Genomic DNA, 13,944 nt, shown 5'->3' with positions numbered 1-13,944 from the left:
GGATGAAGGGATCATGGAACTAGGGAAATGCCTCCTAAGGAGTGGAGGAATACCAAGGACACCATCTGGCTACTTAACAGTTTTGCCTAAATTCACATTTTAACTTTCCATGAATTACTTGATTATTTTTCTATGTTTCATCCACATGTATTATACACATTTTGTAAAACCATGATATTTCACCCATTCTCCATCATGCAGGATGAATTGGGGTGGTGAGGGATATGGGTATAGAATAGAATGGGGGGAATCTTCATGTGTACTGAGCCAGACTGTGAAAATATTTCTTTTTATTTTTACTTTATTACTGTGCTATATGTGTAAATATATAGTTAACTATTGAGAAACCAAAAGTACTTATGGATTTTAAAAGAAAGCATGTCAGAAATACAGAATTTTGATTGGGATCTTGAATTTGTTAGATGTGTGACTAGAAATAGCAGACATAATCACAGCTTTATATGTTAATCTGTCCAAAGATACTGAAAAATGCAAGTTATAAATTTAATTGATGATAATTTGAACAAACACAAATGAAAATATTAATATCACAAATCACATAAGGCAGGTCAACTTTTAAGAAAAATACTTGGTAAACACCAAGAGTCTGGATCCCTATATTTAAAAATATAGGAAAGAGTGAAATAAAAGTTTTACTATATTTATTTTTTTAAAAGAACATAGAAGCAGGGGCTGGGGTTGTGGCTCAGTGGTAGAGCGCTAGCCTAGTACATGCGAGGCACTGGGTTCGATCCTTGGCACCACATAAAAATAAATAAAATAAAGGTATTGTGCCCAACTATAACTTAAAAAAAAAGAGAAGAAGCAAAATCTGCTATTCCTCATAAATATATTTAAATTCAAACATGATTTCTATTTAAATATCTATGCAGGTATATTATTATACTTTTAGTTTTTGTTTCTTTTAAAGCATTCTTATTGCTAATGACATTTCATAATGTAAATAACTAGTGAATCACTATTTTTGCTTCATACAGCTATTAATGCACAAGAATATTAAAAGATGTCATGTACAGACAACCCCTTGTGGGAAGAATCTCTATTGTTTTAGCCTGCCAATTTTCATTATTTACTCAAGTTTCTATGCACCATAAATTTTGTTTTGTTTTGTTTTAAGCAAAGGTAGAACAGAGAAGCAAGTTTTTAATAGTTACATATAGTTTTTAATTAGCTACATGTAGTTTTTTTGGTTTTGGTTTAGCCAAATACTCTCTTTTAATTTTTAAAATTTATTTTAATTAGTTATACATGACAGTAGAATGCATTTATGCACTTTGACATATCATATATAGATGGGATACAATTTCTCATTTTTCTGAGTGCACATGTTACAGAATCATATTGGTCATGCAGTCACATATATACTTTTTAATTAAGACTAAGTTCTTCTAGAGGTGTGAAATGCTGTATGAAGCAAGTTCTGAAATAACTTAAAGACAATTAAAAAGAATAATATAAATAATGTATTTTCTCAAAAGAGGTTAACCATTGAATACATTTTCACTACAGAAAATGAAACATGAGTGCACCATAAAATGATCCTGGTGTCTGTAATGACTATCAAGGAAGCTGATGCTTACTGGTTTCTTATTCTCATGGTTCTTCATTTCCACCAGTGTAGGTCTTGTCCAGTAATTTTCTCTAAGTGTGCCCACTGATCCCCCAGGGATCCCTGCAAGATTGAAAACTTTAGTATCAAGATGTTATTTGCTTTCTCACTCATTCTCAAGTGTACAGTGGAGTTTTCAGGCGTCAGAACATCATTTTTTTTTTTTAAATGTGGTAGATCTTTTAACCACTTTGAGTTAATTTTTATTTATGGTGCTAGGTAAGATCCAAGTTCATCCTCTTTTTTAAAATAATTTATTTTTTTATAATTTTATTTTACTTTTTATGTGGTGCTGAGTATTGAACCCAATGCCTCACCAGTGCTAGGCAAGTGCTCTACCACTGAGCTACAGCCCAGCCACAGAACATCATTTTTTTGATGGCTAAAGGAATATGGGCTGTTGACTATTTTAAAGTTTTATTAAGTTTGCATATAATAAGTATCAATAGCTATAACCTGCATGAAATAAGTTTCTTTGGATTATAATGTAATTTTTAAGAACATAAAGGGAATCTCGAGACCAAAACGTTTACAATCCACTAACAGAGATCTTATGTACAGTCATAATTTTTATAATAGTCAAAGACTGGATAATTAAGGGCTTTCTTCTAAGACATCATATTTGTCTCTAAATTTTCTGTGCCTTGATTATCTCTTCTATTGCATTTGAGAACCCATTCTTTCCTTTTTTAATGTTAATTTATAACTATTAAGGTTGACAAATGACAACTTTATATTTATATAGCAAATTTAAAATATTTAATTGGGCATGAATTAAATTAAATTATGATTACATGTCCATATTCATTACTTCTTTCTATTGAAATCTGACTGATAAGTTGCCCATCAGCTTTCATCTAGTTTCTTCAAACTAATATGGGTGATGGGTATTTTATAAAGGCAGAGTAAATTTCATTTTTATTCTTATCTTGAAGGAAAAACAGTGAAAAAACAGTTATTATATACTATTAGTTCCTTTTCTGTCATATTATCTGCATTGCTTATCTGCATTAATTTGCAATTAATATTACAAATTATGTTGGCATAAACAAGAGAAAAACTGAAGATTTTGATTTTGATTCAAATTTGAGAAAAAATTGACAGTTTCTTACCTCTTAGACTTGATCCTTAGTTTCTGGTACATAATTTAGTGAGTTTTTAAATACTTTAAGAAGGAAAATCTGAAAATATGTGTTTATCACCTATAACAAGTCTTATCTGAATTCCCTATATTTGTTCATCATTTATACACATTCAACCATATGTTGTTTAATCTTTTGAGTGCATATTATGTTTCAGAACCCCTTCAAGTTGTTCCTGATACTGCAGCAAACATAATAGACAAAAATCACTGTCCCTGTCAATCTCCCATCCTGGAAATATTTACTGAATAATTTAAAGTATCTGGGAAGAAATGTGAAGTATGATAGAAGTGTGAGTTTTATCTACTTTCAACTAAGAGGAGAAAGAAAGGCAGTCATTGACCTGTTTAGAAGTGTCTGGGAAATAGAATTAATAATATTTGTATTTGTTCTGACTCTGGTTCTCTCTCATAATCTTTATAATCCACTAACATATAACCAAGTACAGAAGGAGGGAAAGTATTAGACAATGAGCAGTTTGGAAATTAACTAAGGAAGCTAGATCTCATGGGTCTGCACCTGCAATTCTCAAGTAATTATGCTTCCTCTTTATTCTGTGGCCCTTGACCAAATTTGAATTACGTGTTTCTTGTAGCATTAGTCCTAGCAATTTGCTATCATTAATTTATTATTTATTTCTGCTGGAGATGTACTCCACTTCCTTTGGGCAAAATTTTATAAATCAATCTAGTGGAATACCCTCGTTATCAAAAAAAATGTGATATAAGGTATCAGAGTTTCAGGATTATATGACAACATTTCTTTAAATGACTATTTTTAGAATTTCCTTGCAGTCATTTGGCAGGTTTTAAAGTACTAAGCTCTATTTTGTTTCCTGTTTTTGTTTTTAGTTTTTATCTCTGATTGTCAGCTTTTAGAAATACCTGTCTGACAACCTAATGCAAAATTAGCACAAACAAATTTCAAGAGAGAGTATTTCTGCTTCAAAAGAGATGAAACGAATACTGAAATATTAAATTGTTCATGAAGAATTAATGTAGATCTAGAATGTTATTTATCTGATGCTCCTTCCTATTAATGTTTTAAAGATAAACTTATTATTTGATACATTTTTGTTCATTCTTTTTATTTGAACATAGATAAAGCTATAGCCTAAATTTATTAAAGATAAAAGGAAAGGAATATTCTTAATTTTCATTTATGATAATGTCTTAATCCAGTTTTCTTCAATCATTCACTATGAAATTTTGGTCTCCACAGAAGTTGTACATAAAGTACAACTGGATTTGGATTTCTTCCAAATCAGTTCCTAACCAAAATAATTTTAAAAAGGGAAGATCTATTTAAAAGGCAAATTATAGGATAACTGCAAGGATTTTAGTATACTGTGCCGTCAAGGTTTTTATTACTGCATATTAAACTAACTTTACTCTCATTTTTATACTGAATTTTTATACATTATTTCAGTTCCCTGAACTGATCATTGATCCTGTTATCTGCAGTGCCAGAGTGAATGAATTAGTATGTATAGAAAACACCCGCAATTACTGGTAGCTTGAGATAAAAACATATTGAATTGTTCATTAAAATGTCTTGAAAACTTCAGTCATAAGGCCAATGTGTCTGGAAAGAGGGAAAAAATGCAAACAGGATTAAGAGCTTTACCAGGTGTCTTGAGGTGAAACAAATGAGACATCATATTTCCATCTCTGTCTCTTAAAGAAGCTATATGAATTTGGATTATCTTAAGGAGCATATTTTGATTTTTATAAGGGAAAAAGACTGCAACATTTCTTTTTCTCATTGTTTATAATATCTTTGTATGCAGGTATATGTGTGTATGTGATATGTATATTATACCTTTAATGACTTATATGTGTAAGTATATATAGTCATTTCATAATTTGTCATTTTAAAAAGATATTTCAAATGGCATCCTTCCTTCAACTGCCCCACCTAAGAACTTACAAATGACTCGTATAGATGTCAGAACTATCTATTTTCAATATTTTTACTCATGAAAGCTTGTAAGTTGTACCTATATGAGCACTCCTACAAATAGCTGTATTGAACTATGTCATTTTTCTAATGTCCTATTTTCTTTAAAGATTTCCAAATTAGATAATGAATACATTGAAATAGATTTTTAAATATACAAATTTCTTAAGTACTACTTGAAAGATGCAACATCTCTTCTTAAATTAATAACTGGACTATAATCTGAAATTCTAAATTTTTTGATTAGACAAAATTAAAATAATAGCTGGGCACAGTGGTGCACAACTGTAATCCCTGCAGCTCAGGAGGCTGAAGCAGGAGGACCACAAGTTCAAAGTCAGCCTCAGCAACGTAATGAGGCCCTAAGCAACTCAGCAAGATCCTGTCACAAAATTTTAAAAAAGTTATTATCTCCATGTGGCTGGGGATCTGGCTCTGGTTAAGCACCGCTGGGTTCAATCTCTGACATCAAAAACAAACAAACGGAAAAAAAAAAAAAAAAAACTCTGATACTATTGGTCACATTGAAACTTAAAACCAAACATTTTCAGATCCATGCTCAAATGAAATTAAAAAACAAGATAAAACCTAAAAATACCTTTAGCAAAATAACAGAAAAAAAAAGTAAAAGTAAAAAGTAAAGTAACAGCACAAACAGCTGAGAGGGAGCCACACAGATAGGAAGAAGGGCAAGAAGGGGAGGGAGGAATGAAGGGAAGGCAATGAAGGCAGGCAAGCACAGGGAAGAAGTAGAAAGTATCCCTAAAGTAAATACCAGCTAAGTCAAAGCTACAGCCAGATAAAGAAAACTGCCTGAGTACATGACTTCTAAAACAAGTAGGTAGTTACTTCAGTTCATCATTAACCTGTTGGAATAAACAAAAGAATAATTGATTAATTTCTTGTAATTTCAAATCATTCTTAAAATTCTATAGATTGTGTCTATAAAGAAAATATTTAATATTTTATGAACCAAGTAATTTAGGAGATTACCGGATACCTACAGAATGAATTATTCGTGAACTAGTCGTGACAGCACTATGCTGGACCACAGTGACGAGATGGTGTCAGAACATCACAGGCAGCCAGGCTACATACATTCCAAGCACTGAATTCTGAGGGAGGCAGAGACCTCACATTTTTAATAAAGACCATTGAATGTGGTATAAAAGTGGATTACACTTTTAATTATTTTTGGTCATTAAATGTGTGACCTATATGAATTATTTAATCATTACAGGGCTTAGTTTTTCTGAAGTCAGAATAATGATTTGGGAGCAGGTTATCTTCCGAGTTCCTACCAGCTTCTAATTTCCAGATTCACCAGTCTACAATTTGATCTGTGGACTCTTGAGTATAGTGCTGCCATCGTGTGGTAGGAACAGTGATAGTTTTGCACATTTTAGTAAAACAGAGGAGAAAAACCAATGGAGCAAACTAATTGAAGACAGATGTGCAAAGAGACACTACCAGATTTAATTAAGGTTAGCCACAGTGGAGTAATAAAACACAATGATGTCTAACCATCTAATAGCCAAAGAGAATGAAGAGGTCAAAGGATAATTTAAAATAGATTACATTGCTTCACAGAAGACAAAATTTGTTTACCTGCAGTGTCCCCTCAATAATTGAGTCTCAAAAATGATCAACATTCTAAGATTGATTTTTCTAGGGTACAAGGATCCCCTCTATAGTAGCAAGCACAATTCATTAAATATGTACATCAACCACTCTTTCCTCTAGTTGGTACTTGATTGCACAATTAAAATTTCAAAAAGAAAATAGAAACACACTAAAAAATGCAGCTCAAAAAAGGCTCAAAATGTATTTTATTATTTTTAAAAACATCAATTCTATAAAATAATCATTTTTCACATATAATATGCAGGTCATAATACGTTCATGCATAGTAGGTGTGTGCTCAGACTTTTGATTAATCAAATTGAAAAAAAAGCAGAGGTAGAATATTTTTAAATTATTAACTTTGAAATCATAAAATTATGGAAGATCATATTCAGTGTTAATATTTTAAAATTTTGTGTCCTTCATGGAAAATAAAAAGACATATTACAATCAAAACCCAGGCTCTCCAACTGCCTATACACCAAGATGGAAGAGGAACATAAATTCTAGCACTTGAAATAGCAATAGCTTCCACACAGTTACTATACACATTATTTTGTGTCACTCTAATTTGAATATATGTGTGTATGTGAATATGTGTACATGTATATACACATATGTATTTATTTATTCATGGTGTATTATGAGTTTTTGTAGCACATATACCTTTACAAGTGTCAGAACATTGTCACTAAATATTTTCTCCAATCAAACCAGTTTTTGAGAATACTGGGATGAAAACCCAGACTTGGATTAAAAAGTGAAATCTTACCTAATAAATAATTCAGATGTCTTAGTTGTTGGTTTAGGTAAGGAAGTATTAATGTCATGTTATTTATGTATTTATTCATTGAATAATGCTTCCAGAACAAGATTGAAGGAGGTTGCCAAGAGCAAATGCAGACTCTGCTTACAATAATGTAACATTGATGTAAAACTATAACCAAAAGTGGAAAGTGATAATTTTCCATAAATGATACACATATCATATGCTATGCAGGGTCCAAAGTTAGAAGAGGCCATTCTGATAGGGAAGACAAATAAAATATAATTTTAAGTTAGATACAAGAAAGTGGTTGGATGGGGAGGAGGACATAACAAATGTGGAAAGTATTAGAGAGAGAGAACCAGAGTTAATGATGTTAGTGGGCTATATATATATATATATATATATATATATATATAGAGAGAGAGAGAGAGAGAGAGAGAGAGAGAGAGAGAGAGAATTGTGGGTGATAAATTTAGAAAGAAACAGACCACTAAATAATTTTGAGAAGCAAACTAAAGAATTTAGCTGAAATATTTAGATGTCCTGAAATTACACTAGATCTAGCCTCATTTATAAGTCCAAAAGAATATTTTCATTAAAAAGTTTACACTAACACAGATTAAGTGGAATTTATTAAAATTGATGTGTTTTGTTTTGTTTTTACCTAGGGGTTGTTTCAAGAGAAATGAGAAAATACATGTGTTCTTTCAAGTATCTGAAAAAGAACTATTTAAATACTTGAATTTTTAGCAACAACTTATCAAACCCTTGCACTCTCATGTTTTATAGCATTTTATGCTATAAGCGTAGGCATAGCCTGATTTAAAAAAAGGCTCATTCTGTATTTTTATTTAATTCTCAGAAACTCATTAAATGTTAGGTTGTCTGTATCTATACTATACTTACTAAGTGAAGAAAAATTCAATAAGGTACAAGATGTTTGCTTAAATTAATGCCAAACATCTAGATTTATTTGAATTAGTCACCTGACTTCTCATAATTTCTGTAGACTTGATGTTAAATGCAATCTTGTTTTGCAGAAATGCTAGATAGACTTGTTCCATTATTTGCATCACTGTGTTTGATTTTCTTTTTATATTGTTCTAAAATATTATTTGTTTGCATTTAAAATCATGAAGGCATTTTCACAAGCTTTCCAAATGAGATTTCTGTTGAATGAGATAGGCAAGATGAAACAAAAACAAAAAACAACCTTCCCTTCAATTTACCTCTAGTGCTGTTTCTTTCTTCTTATGATGATACTTAACATTCTATATATATTTCTCATATTTCCCAGAAAAAGAATAGAACTGGAAATTGCATCAGATTAAACCAATGTTAACAAAAGACTATTCTGAAATGTAAATAATAAGGTATTATTTCCATAAGGTGACTATTCTGATGCATTGTGAGTTTGCCCTTAGATGAAAATTGTTTTAATTTAGTAAAGATAAATTGGTTATAATTAATGTCTATTAAGGTTGTCTTTGAAAATAGTATATTGAGTTTTTTCTTTTGCTTGATAAAATCAATGTTTTTCATTTAATCTCATACTATAAAATATTAACAATCTAGTTGGCTGGATTATATAATACCAATCAAAAAGCATGACAGCTTTCCTTTACAATCAATTGACATCTTCTCTGATTCATCATGTGGTTTATTATGCAATTTTATTTAATTCACACATGTTCATAATTTTATATCCTAGTCATATTACCTTCACATTTTAAAAATTATCCTTTAAAATATTTTCTTTAACACTAAATACACTATCTGGGTTTCTTCTATACAAAGTTGTAGAAAATATTATACAAATGTTGTAACAATTATTTTTCTGCAATTCTAGTCCTATGGTGATTGGTAATTCATTGCAGACCAGCTATTCAGACCTTTTTTTTTAATATAGCTGTTCCCAACTTATAAATACCTAATATAAAATTAACACATTACTATTTTTTTTCTTATTTCCCTATTGGGGGAGGGGTACTACGGTCACTGGAACAGATGTGAAAATTCCTGGTGTTTTTAGAGAATCTGATATTGGTGAATTGGAAGAAGGGAGGATGTGGGTAAAAAGCTAAATCTTTGGCGAGACCTGATGGTGGATATCCTGTCCTCAAATGGTTTCCCACAAAATATCCATACTTTTTCATTTCGTTTAGTTATTTTAGTTATTTAGTTCAAAATCCCCCAGATTAAGAATCATTGTGACTTTATCATTTCCCTATGAAATACATAGATATGTTGGATCATGAAATAATTAAAAATCAACTCTTCCCCAGTACAACAAATCCAGTCTACTAGCTAAGAGACTCCTAATGGAACAGGGATGTAATTTTGTAGCTTAGAACACATCTAAATGTGGAAGAGAATCAAGATAAATTTATTGTCAATGATTGTGTAAGTTCAAAGACACAGCCATTGGGGTAAATGCCTGAAGAAGAGAAGAGGGTATGGTGGGGTACAGCAAGTAATAGAAGAGGAAGCAGAGTGAGTCACTGGGCTCACTCCTCATAATCTGAGTCTTAGAAAGTAGGCATTACTGACCCCACGGTTTTCAAATGAGTAATCTCAGAGTTAATACAGAGTGGGTTGGGATTCAAAACTGGATCAGGTTTTGAATGCTCTTTGGCAAAACACAAATATCAACAATTTTTAAAAACTTGCTAGGAAAATTTCTCTCCCAGAAAATATGAGGAAACACAGGCCTTATCTTTCTTCTTTCTGCATAGAAATTTCTTCCCAAATCTCCTTTGAATCTATAACTCCGCTAACAATATTAATACCATACTCCAACTACATAAAATACCACAAATGAACATGTTTCTATGGGAATGTAAATTCACATATCCAAAGTCAAAATTATGAAACTTTTGAAACACGTTCCAATCATAAATATCTAAGGAGAAACAATTATCTTTAAATTTTAAAATCCCCCTGGAGATTGTTGGTAGAACCATATACAAAACAAGCACAGAATTTTCAAACTCTTTTTTAAATTATCTATTCTGTTTTGCATCTTTACTTCTGAGGAGAAAAACAGATTATTAGTTATTAATATATAACTAATAAATTTTAACAACTTCTTGTATTCTGCTATTTGTAACTACAGAAGTTTTCTTAAATCATTTTCTCCATGAAATAGCCCAAATTCTTGTTTGCCATATCACTACTATTACACTGTTCAAATCACAAAAATAATGCTAGCAGAATAATTACATACTATTTAACTCTGTCTAAAATATGAAATGGGCTTTCCCTAAAAGTAATTTTGTTAATGTCCAATTAAAAAACAAAAAAGCAAAGTAATTTAGTGTTGCCCTTGCTCATTACTGGCTAAGGAAGTGAAGATGAAAGTTAGCCTGGGGAATGTAGGGTCCTTGCTACAGCTTTTTCTTTATACACGTAGTTTAAGAAAACGTATAATTATACATTTGAAGATTAAAGTGAGCTTCACTTATTGACTGTGGTGTTGACTCTTCCCACATCATGCAGCAAAGCCTACCAATCACCGGCCTGCAGAAAGCTCCGTGTCTACTGGCTCCTCGGGCAGCAGCTTTGGCAGTGGGTATAGCGTGGACAGTGAAGGAAGCAGCAGCACTGCAGGGGAGACTAATCTATTTCCTATTCCAAGGATGTAAGTGGTTCTTTATTTTACTAGAAAGTTAACAGCATCATGACTAAGACATTCTTAACATTTAACAGGGAATAAGTAGAAATTAACCAATTTGGAATAATTGTCCCATAAACATTTGTTTATGCCTACATAAAAATAGATTTTTCAGGAGAGACTAGATTAATTCATTTAATGCTAAGGATGAATGCTAGTCACTAGCAGCATTACTTAATCAGTGCAGTCTTTAATACAAAAACTGCTAAAATAATAATTCAGCCATGCTAGACTAAAATTCACCAGCACTACATTTGTATTTTAATCACATAATGACCAAATTCAAATATTATTTGAGATAAACATAGGGTAACTTAATTTGATTCAAGACAGATTTAAACATATTCAAAGGACACATATCATCTTTGAAATAGATGACCCATTGGGTTAATCATATAAACTTTCCAACTGTAAATCTCTCTATAATTAAAATTGAAAGCTCTGAAGTGTTTTCATATTTTCTAGAATATATCAATTTGTATATAGGTCCCTGAGTAACTACTCCCAGAAAAGCTCATTCATAATATGTTAAGCTTCAAGAAAATCATCCTGCAAATCACATGTAAAACTCAAGCAGCTTGTATTTAGAATGTGTTAGAATAGATTTAGTCCTATTGGTGGCAAAATTTAGCAGCATTCAAGATAAATATGTAGATAATGTCTGTTCCAGCATCAAAATCTAAACCCCAGACCTTTCCTTCTCCTCTCAATTTACATAGTCTTGTGGATTTTCAAAACACCACTGGACCATACAGATCTCAGAATCTAGGCCACTGGGTTAATAAAGACTTTTGCCTAGTTTTGTAAGGCCTAAGAGCTAAAATGGTTCTTGAATTTTAAAATGCTTTTTAAAAACAAATAAAAGAAGTTTTTTAGGACATTTGAAAATCATATGAAGTCGAGATGAACACAAACAAAGTTGTATTGGACACAGCCATGACCATTACTTATGTGCTGCCAGATGCTGCTCTTGTGCTTTACCAAGGCAAAATCCAGTAGTTGCAACAGAGACCACCCAAAATGTTTACTATCTGGCCTTTTAGAGAGTTTGCCAACCCTGATCAGGGCTGTTATTAAAGACTCTTCATTTTCTCCAGTGCTGAGGGAAGTCTCTCAGAGAGTGGAATTTCTACTTATTTTAATATCCAAGGGTTTTATAAATATTTCTTTTTTATCTCCAGAATAATTCTAATAGATAATTGTTCAGTTTACAAAACTAAAATAATAGGGAAAGCAGATTATTATCACAATGAATAACATGTTTGATTTGTAGTGTTCAAGTTACATTTTTCCCAACTTGAATTAAGCAATTTTTTATTGTATCACCTGTCCATATGAGGGGTTTTGTGTTTGTTTTTGACACTAAGGCTATGGATTTAATAGAATTGTTTTATTTTATTGGAAGTTATTCCTAAAAGGAATTTGATCTTATTAGTCCTTGGCTTCTGATAATCCATTTTAAATTTTAAAAAATTCAGCAAATTCATTACATTTCTCTCTAAACTGTATCATATAAAGATTTTGTAATTAATTTTATATCCTTCCAATTTATTTGGACCCTTCAAAATATATAATTTAACATTGATAATAAAGTTGACTTACAGAGAGTAAATGATGAAATTCCATCAATATTGAATGTGTGAAGTGAGATTATGTATTTTTTACATACATACCATATGACAATTTGGTTTTTGTGCCCCCCACCCTGTTTTCTGTTTCTCTTGTAAATCAAGAAGAGGCTTTTATTTAACTGTTTGGGAGAGTATTGTTTTACGATATTAGCACAAAGAAAATTCACTATTTAAAAATATTATATGATATGTATAAGAAATACTATTTAAAAAAAAAAAGAAATACTATTTGTTAGTTCTATTATATGCCCCATTGTGTCTAATAAAATTATTGCTTGGGTTGATGTAAATGTTCAATTAATATTTGGTGATTGAAATATATAAATTACAAAAAACATACAGTCAAAATGTGCTGAGCTGAAAATATTTTACTGAGAATTTAGAAAAATCACATTCTTCACACACCCACAGTTGCATTTCCTCTATTCTTCACTAGCTTTGCTGTGCTGCAGATTTTCTGTATAATCTTTAAAATTGAGTAACTATGCATTTTGGCTAAGTATCTTACGTTTAAATGGGTTTTCATTAGCAACAAAACTGTTGCCAGATATTAAAATGTGAAATCTAGGACTACAACAAATCTAAAATTATCAAAACTTTATTTCAATTACAATTACTAAAATTTGTAATAATTTTTTAAAGCTCGTCAAAGTATACAGATAGTAATTTTTCAATACTGTGCTCTGCTAGATTGGTAATACTAAAAGATCTTCATTTTCAACTGAATTTGATGACTCAGTAACAAGATGATTTGGCTCTTTCTACCAGTGTAGTATACTGCTAAAGAGAACATTACTGCTAGGTTATTAAGCTTTTCTTCCTAATGGTAATAGAAAGCAGAGTTCACTTTTTTATCTTAACTACCTGAATTTCATTGAAGCAATTACATGAATTGCAGTTTTATGCATTGCTCAAACAACACTATATGTTCACATGAAAACCATATATATATATATATATATATATATATATATATATATATATATATATATATATACACACACACACAAAAACACACATAAGTGTTAGAAATTACTTAATTTGCATGCACTTGGTCTTCACATAATCTCTTAACACAAATATGTGTTTAAATCTTCAACCTTGAATTGGCACAATGGAACAATACAGTGGTTACCAAGATAAAATTATTCTTAAATTTACATCAGTTCCTCTTTTATGATGTGCAAATATATTTCAGCATCTTCTCTGAAGTAGAATGATAAGAGGATCTTTAGAGCATTTTTCAAGTGAGATATAATTGGATTCTTAAAAAAATATGTATAGTTACATTTTTCAACAGGTTCAACAAACTAGACACTTTTTGAGTAAATCAGAATTGTTAGCAAATCCTGATATGTTAAAATTACTGTCTAGAAAGTAAAATACCATGGCATTCTTTTGTTCAGCCAGCTTTTTTTGAGGATTTAAGAGACTTAATTTTATTTTTAATGTCTTATCAAAGTACACATGCAAGCAATCTCAAAATCTTTTATATGCCATGGAGTCTTTACTCTGGC

At 30.9% G+C, this 13,944-nt stretch overlaps 1 protein-coding gene across 1 annotated transcript in view; it reads left to right on the top strand.

Moving 5' to 3' along the window:
- Nucleotides 1-13,944, top strand: part of Pclo (piccolo presynaptic cytomatrix protein) — a 404,888-nt gene that overhangs the window by 343,047 nt on the left and 47,897 nt on the right. The window contains exon 21 of the mRNA XM_027926468.2: nucleotides 10,622-10,763. Within this exon, the coding sequence (XP_027782269.2) occupies nucleotides 10,622-10,763 (142 nt within the window). The remainder of the gene's footprint in view (nucleotides 1-10,621; nucleotides 10,764-13,944) is intronic.

Source organism: Marmota flaviventris, chromosome 1, assembly GCF_047511675.1.
Source record: "Marmota flaviventris isolate mMarFla1 chromosome 1, mMarFla1.hap1, whole genome shotgun sequence".
NCBI classification, from domain to species: domain Eukaryota; kingdom Metazoa; phylum Chordata; class Mammalia; order Rodentia; family Sciuridae; genus Marmota; species Marmota flaviventris.
This window is presented reverse-complemented; position numbering and strand designations above follow the sequence as displayed.